The following is a 12,389-nucleotide window of genomic DNA, read 5'->3' as shown; positions in this document are numbered from 1 at the left end:
TCCAAACAATACAAAACTGTGCATTAAAACTGTTAACTAAGCAATCATCCAGTCAAGTTAATGAAATGGCAGGTAAACATAGACTCTTTAAACAGAAGTTTTGTGTAACATGGACACGATTTCCTTTTGTGTTTAATTTTCCTAGTTTTCGGTAGGGGAATCCTGTGATTATATGAGATGAAAAAATATGCAATTAATTTTGCCTCCAGAATCCTACAGTTGAGTATATGAATTCCATATACAACCCAGTGCCTTGGGAGAAAGAAGAGTATTTGAAGCCAGTACTAGAAGATGACCTTTTACTTCAATTTGGTAAGATGAACATACTGTATCTGCTTTAGAGTAGGGTCGTCTGTTATGGCAGAATAGAGATTAGGTGTCCTAGGAAAATACATTCATCTCCTTGATTCTCTAAAGACTTCATTAGGTAGTTGGTTTCGGTAGGAAGGTGAAGTCACTTAAAAAGTGAGAGAGTCACACTAGCAGTTACCAGGGAGGAATATGATCTGGGGTTAAATATTGTGTACAAGGTGTCCTGAAACATAGGAAGACTTGAGAGAATAATTTTGAGTTGTTAGACTGATTTTTAGTGTAACTAAAATTAAGGTTTTTATTTAATATAAATTACAGCTTTTAAATTGGTAACTTTGATATTTAATAGATTTAAGTAAATTTAATAATATTTGCTCCTTTTATCTAGCATAATCAGATCTGATAATTGACTTTTCTTAAGACATCTAATTGACTGAGATTTTGTTTTGATTAAAACAGATTCCATGCAAATTTCCATGGGTTTCCCCACTTACACTAACTCTGAAGCTGCCCTATGGCAGGGTCACTCTCATTTCTTTCTTTTTTTTTTTAATGTTTTATTTTATTTATTATTGTATTATTTAATCATCTTATTTTGATGGTGGGGGGAGGTAATTAGGTTTATTTATTTTTAGAAGAGATACTGGGGATTGAACCCAAGACCTCTGCATGCTAAGTGTGCCCTCTACCGCTTGAGCTGTACTCTCCCCCTTCTCATTTCTGGATTGTAGCTTTCTTCCTTAGTTACTTACTCTGTGTTTTGGTTTATTCCTTCTTGAACAGGGATCTTGTGAAAATTCTGTTGCATTCTTATGGTTGCTTTATAGGTCTAATTTATTGGAGTTCATGATTTATTATTATTTGTTTTAATTTATACTTTCATTTTTTTTGTGCCAGTCAAGTGAGGTAGAGGGTTTGCTCTCTCCACAACAGCAAGACCATTCTAGGCAGACATGTACCTTCACAGATAGTAGCTGGACAGTGTGTATTTGAGCAGTTCTTTGATAAGCGAAAACTGGAAAACCACTCATTTCCTTGACGGGTACCATCAAGAGAACTTGTGTGGCAGTGTGATGTAGTAGTGAGAACCTTAATGTAGGACTCGAGAACTATGTGACCCTGGACAAAGCACTGAAGCTTTCTGTTTTTAAGTGTTCATGTATAAAATGAGGAACTAGAGCCTAGGATGTGGATTAGCCGTTCTGACACTACTTTTCATGAATGCTAGAATGGAACAAGTAAGTACGTTATGGATAGTAAGAGCCAGGTTTCTCACCGCTGGAGAAGGAAATTTCAAAAAAGGAAGTGAAGGATAGATTGAGTCCTGTGGTGATAGATCGGGATCAGAAATATCAGGATAAATTCAGTTTTTAATAGGTAGATAGATACAGAAATATGGAAGTGTGTTCATATGTGTGTCAGTATATATAACATATATTTTCTAGCTCTTTTGGTTGAGAGGGCCTTGAAGAACCCCAGTAGCAAAGAGCATACCTAGTGCCCAGATCTTGATTTATAATCCTTTATTAATTCTCTATTGATAAAAGGAAGCAAGGCTCCTTGAAGAAGTGATTGAGTCCATAATGGGGCAAGGAAAACACAACATAAGTCTGTGACATCTTGTTCCAGAAAATAAGGAAATACATACAAAGAAAAAGTGGGGGGATTGAGGACTTAGCTAAAGAAACACAGGAACCAGACTGAAGGAGCTCCTAATGGCCAAAGCTGAAGAATTTGAGCAACACAGAAAATAGTACTGTTCGGTTTTAATCCCTAGGATAAAATAAACATCCATGAGTTCATACTGACCTGAATAATCCACCAAATAAACGGGGAAGGAACAGCTCCACTTTAGCATAGAATTCCTATTAATAAAGGTAGAGGAAAGAGAGAAACAGAATCAGCATTAGACGAACACCACAGTAATAACTTGCATGAAAGAGCCACCAATGTATGCTAAGGTTAGTGGGCACAAAGTTAAAGCGAAACAGGATTTACATAGTTCAGAGTATCTCCCAAGAAGTTTGTTAGCTGCAAAGGGAATGGTAACTTTTGAGTGGAAAAAATCAAGAAGACACCACCACAACCAAGTGATCAAGGTTCACATCACCAGTAATAAGGCACAGTGGACACCATGAACCCCTTGGTGTAGTACTCTGAGGACATCATTTCTCTGCCAGAGAAATGTTCTTGCCAGAAGTGTATGATTTCATTCCAGTAATGAAAAACATCAGAGAAATGCAGGTTGAGAGGCATTCTACAGAATTACTGATCAGTATTCTTCAAAGGTGTCAAGATACAGTTACTGGGTGCAGTATTCCATAAATAGTTCACAGTGCTGAATATTTTTGTTCAGATCTTTTGTGCCTTTGTGGATTTTTAGCTAGCTCTGTCTAGCTCCATCAGTTGCTGATAGGGATGTATTTAAATCTCTGACTGATTAGAGGATTGTTTGTTTTTGCCTGTCGTTGCCTGTAATTCTGTCAGCTTTTGCTTCATGTATTTTGACACTCTTTTGTGAGGTTTATTCTCATTTATAATTGTTACATCTTCCTGACAAATTGACCATCTTTTGTGGTAGTTCTCAGCTGCCAAAATGAAGGCTCCAGGTATTTGAACCTCCTGAGACAGAATTTAGATGTAGAAATTCATCTTCCTGAATATGCTTTGGGAGTTTGAATTAGACAGTTTAGATGTAGTTATGAATCTTAATGTTTACTCAGCCCTTTCTCCTTTTCAAAACTGTACATTTAACCTTTCGTCAATGATTATCTGTATACAAGTGGCCTTCTGTATCCAGGAGTCTGTGACTTTGGGTTCAGCCGACCTCCAATGAAAAATATTCAGGAAAAAAAATTCTGGAAAATTCCAAAAAATAAAACTTGAATTTGCTGCCTGCTGGCAAATATTTACATAGTATTTACAACTATTTATACAGCATTTACATTGTATTAGATATTATAAGGAGTCTAGAGAGGATTTAAAATGTCATATGTAAATACTAGACCATTTTATATAGGAATTTGAGCATCCACAAGTTTTGGTATCCAAGGAGGGGTTCTGGAACTAATCCCCCACAGAAACCAAGAGACAACTCTGTGATTAATGCTGAAAACTTTTATTCTGACTAACTTCTGTTGCAGCAGAAAGCAAAATAGAGAAACCAGCTAAAACAATGGAACCAGTTTCTCTATAACCTAAGCAAGGTGGTTTGCAACAGTTTGAAGAGATTTGAAGATAAGATACACTTTGAGAGTGTATTAGTAGGAAGCAGAAAATATGGTACACCATCCTCTATAATAGTCTGGCAATATTTTGTTGCTCTCACTAATTTTTGGTGAATTAAATAGTGGATAAATCTATGGTTTCTGAAAACAATGAATCAGTATTCTGCCAGACTGGCTAGAGATTAGTGACACAGCTGCATTTTATAACAAGTTCAATTTAGCTAATCTCTAAGTTATAATATTATTATGTATTTGTTAAGCTTAGTTATTTTGTCCCTACTCTGAAGAAGTGTTGCAACTAAAAACTGAATAGGAAAAAAAAGTCCAATTTCCCTCAGTGCTGTGTTGAGAAGACAGTGTTATATCTGCATTGTTTTTATTGCTTTAAGTTGATCTGAAAGTTAATTAGACTAGTCAGTGGACACTGGGATTTTGTAAAACTCACTAGTTCTATATGTCAACTTCTGTTTACAGAGTTATTAGTTCTACAGCAGAAGTTAGTAATTTACATATAATGAAATTAATTTTACATCAAGAATTTTTAATAATGCTAGAAATTAGAGTATTTAATAATATCAGCAGTAAGACCATGTATAGAATGCACACCACCTTACCCAGGATGAAAAAGTTATTGAATATACAGAATTCTTTACCTGTACACTGTCCTTAAGGAATATCTAAATGTGATACCTGCTGTTCTGCAGATAAGGACCCAGAGCCTGGAGGTGGCCCTGTGTAGTGGCAAGAACATGGGCTCAGAAGGCAGGCGTTGGTTTGAATCTTAGTTCCTTCATTAAACAGCTCTATGACTTTGGGCAGGTCAATTTCTCTGAAATTTATTTTTCCGATGTCTTAAAATAGGGATTAATGTTTATATTTTAGGTTTGTTTTGGAGACAGAATGAGATACAAGGCATGAACTTGAAAGTTGCCTGATGATCAATAAATATTAGGGTTTTTTTCCTTCTACTTCTTTGTTTCTTCCTGAGTTTGGTTCAGTACAATTAATGCTCATTTATATGCTCAATTTAGCCAACTAATGAAAAACTTAGACTAACAGCCTGCTCTTTAAATTCAAATGGAAACAGTTTGTATGTTAAATATTTAAGTAACCGTATTAATTTTTCTCAGTTGGCTGTATCATAGGCACTTAGTATATATTTATTCCTAACACATTTGTATGTACTTCACTGTTATAAGATGGCCTTATAAGAATGTCCATTTATTTATCTAGATGTAGAAGATCTTTATGAACCGGTGTCAGTCCCATTCTCATACCCCAATGGGCTCAGTGAAAATACATCCGTCGTAGAAAAATTGAAACATATGGAAGCCAGGGCACTGTCTGCTGAAGCTGCATTAGCTGGAGCACGTGAAGATCTGCAGAGAATGAAGTAATTTATCAACCTTACAGGAAATTAATTTTTTAGGTCCCCCAAATAATACAATTCATAAAAAGGTAGAATGTTTCATATACTAGATATTTCATAAAAAGGTGATACATTTCATTTACTGGAGAGCACAGTGTGGATGTTTAAGTTTAGTAATATTAAGATACGCGGTATTTTTATATATTGTGGGTGTAGTTGATTAACATAAATTTCTGTAGTTTTACCTAATCTTATATATTTCTTTATAATTACTTTCATAGTGATGGTAATTTTTCTGGGGAGTCTTTTCCTCCTGAATGTTTTTTGTTCCTTGATACTGCCTTCCTTTGAATTACCTCTTTTTTTTATTAAAATTTTTTATTTTATTGAAGTACAGTCAATTATAATGTGTCTATCTGGTGTGAATTACCTTATTTCTTTTTTTTTTACATTTTTTATTGATTTATAATCATTTTACAATGTTGTGTCAAATTCCAGTGTTCAGCACAAGTTTTCAGTTATTCATGGACATATACACACTCATTGTCACATTTTTTTCTCTGTGAGTTATCATAACATTTTGTGTATATTTCCCTGTGCTATACAGTGTAGTCTATTCTACAATTTTGAAATCCCAGTCTATCCATTCCCACCCTCCACCCCCTGGTAACCACAAGTCTGTATTCTCTGTCTGTGAGTCTATTTCTGTCCTTTATTTACGCTTTGTTTTTGTTTGTTTGTTTGTTTTTGTTTTTGTTTTTTAGATTCCACATATGAGCGATCTCATATGGTATTTTTCTTTCTCTCTCTGGCTTACTTCACTTAGAATGACATTCTCCAGGAGCATCCATGTTGCTGCAAATGGCATTATGTTGTCGGTTTTTATGGCTGAGTAGTATTCCATTGTATAAATATACCACATCTTCTTTTGAATTACCTTATTTCTAATGGATTTCTCCATTTTACTTTTCCTCTCCTAGGCTTTTAAAGCATAGGAATTAATATTTTTTAGGCCTGGGAAAAATACAGGGTTAAAATTTTTGTTTTTAAAGATTTGAGGTATAATTATGATGTAGTGTGTAATCAGAAAACCAGATCCATAGGATGGTTTTCTCCAGTATTCTACTGGCTTAGTACCTGTCAGAATTTAATGTGCATACAAATCACCTGGGTATCTTGTTAAACTATGGGTTCTGATTCAGGAGGTGTGGAATAGGTAGGGTCTGAGGTTCTGCATCACTGCCAAGTACATAGCTGAACCTGTTAGATTTGTAAGTTGGTTGCTGTTGCCTGAGTACCCATGTGATAGTTTGCCAGAATGTCCCGCAGGGAAAAACAGTATAGCTGATGGTAGTTTCCATTCCCCTTTTCTGAGATTTTATCCTAGTAACCAACAACTCTACTACTGCCTGCTTCTTTATACTTCTCCCCCATGGATACCCTATAGTTGCTTGATGTGTGTGATCAAGAGGGAACTGATATTTAGAGCGTAAGTGGATGGTGTTGGTGTGTGCAAATAATTACCAATTTGGATATACTTTCTGCCTATAGAACCCTTCCATGGGATAATATGGTTTTGAAGAATATTTAATAGCATTGGAATATACTACATTGATTCAGCTGCTAAAAAATGATTTTGGAACAGTAGGAATGATAAAGTTGAATAAAGATAGTGTACTTCTTTTGTTCCGTTGGGGGATGTAAACACCCATAATCTGCAGGTGGCAGGTGGCAGTGCTTTTGTGGTGTGCAGAATGAATGCTTACCACTGGATTTGAACATGCCATTGCTTAAGCTCCAGCAGAGGGAGCTTAAGGTAGAATGTGACTGAAGGCCCATAACACTCCACACTCCACTCCCTCCCCCTGCCTCATCCTCTGCCTCTAGCCTTTCCTTTTTTCATGGTCCAATAAACTTGTCTCAAGGGTGTATTTCAAATTGATTACAGACAATTTGCTCAGGATTTTGTGATGAACGCGGATGTCAGAACCTGCTCGTCATCGACGGCTACCATTGCAGACCTCCAGGAGGATGAGGATGGTGTTTACTTCAGCTCTTACGGGCATTATGGGATACACGAAGAGATGCTGAAGGTTAGAAAAGAGCACAAATGCACAGTCCATATAAAGGAAAAATGAAGTAAAACAAGCTCTTCATATATGCGCTGTGGGAGAACTGCTTTTTGGGGAGGGGGTTTGTTTTTGGTTTTTTTGAGAACTGCTTTTTAAATCTCTTTGGTGTTTGATAGCTCATCTTGTGTTCAAAAGATGATAGACGCATCAAAGTCAATGTAAATTCTATCTATGATTATTATTAATCTTTATTTTGAGATTTATTTTCGCTTGAAATAGGACACTGGAAAAAAACTGACAGTTTTAGTCTTCTGAAAGCAACTTTTAAGTAGGAACAAATAAATTATATGTTTGTTAATGTATGAAGAGAATGATTCATTTTAGTGTTTTAATTAGAGATACTATAGTTTGGATGAATAATAATTCTTTGGTACAAAATTAATTATAAATCTCATTGTTATGGCATAACTGTTTTGCATTTGAAATGCTTGACATATAGAAGAATTTCCTAAATCAGTCAAATCAGATATTTGAATTTGGTTAGTTTAAATTTTTATAATGGTGCTGTTCATATAAACTATAAGTAGATTTCTAGCTGTACCTGGTATAATATATACATTTTATCACATTGTATTACAGATTATACAATAGCAAAATGTGACTTTAATTCAGTAAAATTTAAAATAGCTAGCTAGAGTAAAACAAATGTTGAAGTTTAAAAATTATTGAAAATTTTAGAAATTTTACCTTTCTTTTTTTTTCTTAAAACCAAGAAACAAAAAATTCCTTTCTAAATCCCTCCTCAAAAGATTGTTTTATTTTATGGAAGCCTGGGGACTATGTTCCCTGAAACAGATGCATTTAAAATAACCAAGGCTATTTAATAACGTGTATATTTTGTCGAGTCAGCTTTGCAGGACCACAGAGTGGAGGTTTGCTGACTCATGATAGTTGTAATTATTTGGGGTCTTTCACAATGTCATGTTATTTCTTTACTAATGACGTGTCACAGTTGGTTGTGCTAGTTGTCACTTGGGGAATGGCGTAGCATTACAAATAACAGTTATAAGTAATAAATTATTTTAAGTTCAGAGTGAATTTGTTTAAAAGAAATTAATATATTCCATTTTCTTTTTTAAAATTAATTTTATTGTGTCTGGAATATTTTCTTCAAAGGAGTTAATCTAAGTCCATGTTTGCCATTTTAAGCACCCTATCAATTTAAATGCCACGAACCTGTAATGCTTTTGATATGGACGTTGTGTTGGGTTTTTCAGGCAGATGGGGTTACTGAGACTCCTGGTAGACAGTACATGCGAGTGTTCTCAGTACAATCATCCAGAGAAATCCAGTTTGGGCTTATTTCCAAATCTCTGTCCTGCTCCCTTATAGGTTTATATTAGTAACTAAGGGATCTTCACATCTGCTCACATATCTTTAAGTTCTTTTGATGTACTTACATGTTTAAGAAGTTCCAGCTTGAAGTTTCCAGTGCTGTCTTTTCACTTAGAGAGTTAACTCAACCTTTATTAATATAATTTTCCATGCCTATGCAATAGCGTCACTTCTCCTTGGAGATGACTTGATTAAGTGTTTATAGGAGATATGGATGTATTTCATTCAAAAGGAACTACTTGTCCATTTTGTATTTTACTAGGTTACATACTGTGGATGAATATGAAATGTGCCTTATATCAAGCAATATTTTTTTGTTTATTATAACAATTCTTAGCACATATAATTTGTTCAAGGTTGTGCTACTGCCAGTCTCGTCTGATCCTTATAAATGATTTAAAATTGAGAAGTCCTATATACAGGACTTATTTTTATGCCTATAATTGACCTTGCTTTTATAGAAATACTGTTTGAATTTTTTTTATTATTTTAATGACAGACACTATTTTGGCATATGTTGTGGTTATAATTATAAATAAAGGTAGTTTGTGGTCTTATTTTCTGGAGTCACAGTGAAGATAACTGTTTTGAATTCCAGAGATACAGTTGGTAGGGGGATAGAGTACTTGAATTTTCAGAATCCTTTGAAAATCCAGTATATCTTTCTTTCTTTTTTTTTTTTAACATTTTTTTATTGAGTTATAGTCATTTTACAATGTTGTGTAAATTCCAATGTAGAGCACAATTTTTCAGTTATACATGAACATACTTACATTCATTGTCACATTTTTTTCACTGTGAGCTACCACAAGATCTTGTACACACTTCCCTGTGCTATACAGTGTAATCTTGTTTATCTATTCTGCATATACCTGTCAGTATCTACAAATTTTGAACTCCCAGTCTGTCCCTTCCCACTCCCTACCCCCTTGGCAACCACAAGTTTGTATTCTGTGTCTATGAGTCTGTCTTATATTTATGTTCTTTTTTTTTTTTTTTTTTTTTTTCAGATTCCACATATGAGTGATCTCATATGGTATTTTTCTTTCTCTTTCTGTCTTTCTTCACTTAGAATGACATTCTCCAGGGACATCCAAATGGCGTTATGCAAATGGCATTATGTTGTCATTTTTATGGCTGAATAGTATTCCATTGTATAAATATACCACATCTTCTTTATCCATTCATCTGTCGATGGACATTTAGGCTGTTTCCATATCTTGGCTATTGTAAATAGTGCTGCTATGAACATTGGGGTGCAGGTGTCATTTTGAAGTAGGGTCCCTTCTGGATATATGCCCAGGAGTTGGATTACTGGGTCATATGGTAAGTCTATTCCTAGTCTTTTGAGGAATCTCCCTACTGTTTTCCACAGTAGCTGCACCAAACTTCATTCCCACCAGCAGCATAGGAGGGTTCCCTTTTCTCCACAGTCTCTCCAGCATTTGTCATTTGTGGACTTTTGAATGATGGCCATTCTGACTGGTGTGAGGTGACACCTCATTGTAGTTTTGATTTGCATTTCTCTGATAATTAGTGATATTGAGCATTTTTTCACGTGCCTATTGATCATTTGTATGTCTTCCTTGGAGAATTACTTGTTTAGGTCTTCTGCCCATTTTTGGATTGGGTTGTTTGTTTTTTTCTTATTAAGTCATATGAGCTGCTTATATATTCTGGAGATCAAGCCTTTGTTGGTTTCATTTGCAAAAATTTTCTCCCATTCCATAGGTTGTCGTTTTGTTCTACTTACTGTTTCCTTTGCTGTGCAGAAACTTGTAAGTTTAATTAGGTCCCATTTGTTTATTCTTGCTTTTATTTCTATTGCTTGGGTAGGCTGCCCTAGGAGAACATTTTTGAGATGTATGTGAGATAATATTTTGGCTGTATTGAAAATCCAGTATATATTTCTGAAGAAGAGTCATTGTTGCTAATGTTATAAATCTGAGATCATCATTTTTTTTTCCCCAAGAAAAACATTATTCATTTTGGTGAACAATTATCACAGATTAAAACACCATTAAATAATTTTTCTTTGCTACATTTTCCTCATTGCAGCCACTCATGTATTCTGTTTGCCTCCATGAGCCTATACATTTAAAACATACTGTTACTTAAATAGGTAAAATTTGTAGTATGTAACTTTTCTGTTGTCTTTAGTTTCATACTTAAAATTTTTTTATATTTGTAGGAGTAATCCTGTTATACTGGACTAGCCTTAAAAGATTATCTTGCTTCTTAATATTGGACCTCTAATTTTACTCTTCTGAGTTTCTTAGTTTTAATAGGTTGGTGCAAAGGATAATTTTATTTCTGTTTATTACCTTATTTTATATGGAAGATTAATCTTCTGTTGGAATAAATTTTTAGAAATGATTTTTGAGCCAGTCTTTGATTTGTTTGGATTTTCATGTTTAGTGAATTTTCCTTTCAAAGATTCATTTATTAAATCGAAGCTCTGCTATGTCCAAGGCACTGTGTTTAATATATTTTAGGTTTCATTGCACCAGGTGAGTGGATGAGTAAAAACAGATGGATGTGTAGAAATAGCCCAGATGAAGGATTGTAGTTGATCTGAGCAGCAGTGCATGGACTTAGGACAGGAGTTGGGACACTAGTGATTAAGTTAGAGCAGTGGGGAGGCAATGTGATTGGTGAGAGCTTTCCAAGTGGCTGCCTTCTTGACTGACTTACACTCTTTGTAGGTTTTACTGTGTCAGCAAAAGTCACTGGTTATAGTATAAGAAGACTATAAAAATAGTAAAAATGTATGAAACGGTATGTTTAAAAAAAAAGTTGTAAAATAAGATAATAATATGTATAAATTCATTTAAACATTAGATTCTCAAAGTAATTCTTTAAGAATTCAGGGGAAGATTTAATAAACCTGAGTTAAAATTTTGTTTGTAGAACAGTTAGAAATAATTCCATTAGAAAATGTGGGCTTAATTATGGAATCCCCCTTCTTTGGATCCAGTAATTAAGTAAAACAACTTGCCTTTTAATTTAAGACCTCCTTCGTATTTTTTTTTTAATCCCAATATTGGCATGAAAATGTTTTGGGCGGAGGATATGTGTTGTATAAAGTTTGGTTGTTTGTTTTGTTTTGTTTTTATAAGGAAGGAAAATTTATCATTGAGCTTGCTCACATGATCAAAGACAACGGTTGGGAGTAAAATAGTTTTATATTGTAGTATTTGGTGTAACTGCTTTGTTTTCACCTAGTGTGAAACCCAAAACTGGAATTCCCAGTCTGAGATATTTTTATCATACTTGTTTTACTCACTTGGCAGCAAGGCCGCTTGCGGCTTAATCTGCTGTCAGTATGTGTCTCAGCGGAGGTAGTTTAAAAGGAAATCAGCTCTGTTCATAAACCAACATAAATGTTAGCATTCAGGGTCTGCGTTGGTCACAGGTCATGTAGGACTCCCGAGTAGAGAAGTCTCATAGTGAGGGCCGCAGGGCTCAGGTGATTCACTTTTAAGACTTAAAGGCCTTAAAGCATCATTTCCTACTACAGACTTTTCTAGAAACAAAACAGGATTATAAATCAGATAGATGCTGACCAGTGACTTTCTTAGAAAACTATACTTAATTTAGCTTCATTTTTCGTATGGAACTAAAAGTTTTGCATCTAACTCTTGGTGTTTTTCTCCCATATTTTAGCATAGTTTTACTACAGGGAATAGACTCTAGATTCCAGGCCTCGTTTAAAGGAGCAAAACATAACATTCATCTTCTGTTAGCTTTAATTATCACGTGAAGTTTTATCATGATAATTCATGTCAAGATGAAAATATGTCCATTTTTAAGATTTTAGATCTTCTTTGACTTTGCGATGTTCTTGAATGTTTTCTTTGTGTGTTGTTGCTATTTCTATTATTTATTATTTTCTTTTAGGAGAAGAAGATTAAGCTTGGTTTTCTAGGCAAAAAGCGGCTATGGAAGCTAGCCGTGTGTGATAAATGAACAAATCTCGTCCTTAAAAATTTTTGTTTGTTCAGACTATCCTGT

At 34.6% G+C, this 12,389-nt stretch overlaps 1 protein-coding gene across 4 annotated transcripts in view; it reads left to right on the top strand.

Annotated features, from left to right (window-relative positions):
• The window catches only part of PRMT3 (protein arginine methyltransferase 3), a 122,519-nt gene that overhangs the window by 4,222 nt on the left and 105,908 nt on the right, over positions 1-12,389 (top strand). For all 4 annotated transcript variants that reach the window (XM_032488865.1, XM_032488866.1, XM_032488863.1 and 1 more), the window contains exons 5-7: positions 210-312; positions 4,773-4,932; positions 6,857-7,001. In XM_032488865.1, coding sequence (XP_032344756.1) covers positions 210-312; positions 4,773-4,932; positions 6,857-7,001 — 408 coding nt within the window. The remainder of the gene's footprint in view (positions 1-209; positions 313-4,772; positions 4,933-6,856; positions 7,002-12,389) is intronic.

This window comes from Camelus ferus, chromosome 10, assembly GCF_009834535.1.
Source record: "Camelus ferus isolate YT-003-E chromosome 10, BCGSAC_Cfer_1.0, whole genome shotgun sequence".
NCBI classification, from domain to species: domain Eukaryota; kingdom Metazoa; phylum Chordata; class Mammalia; order Artiodactyla; family Camelidae; genus Camelus; species Camelus ferus.
Note: the sequence above shows the minus strand (reverse complement) of the source record. Positions and strands in the feature narration are given on the sequence as shown.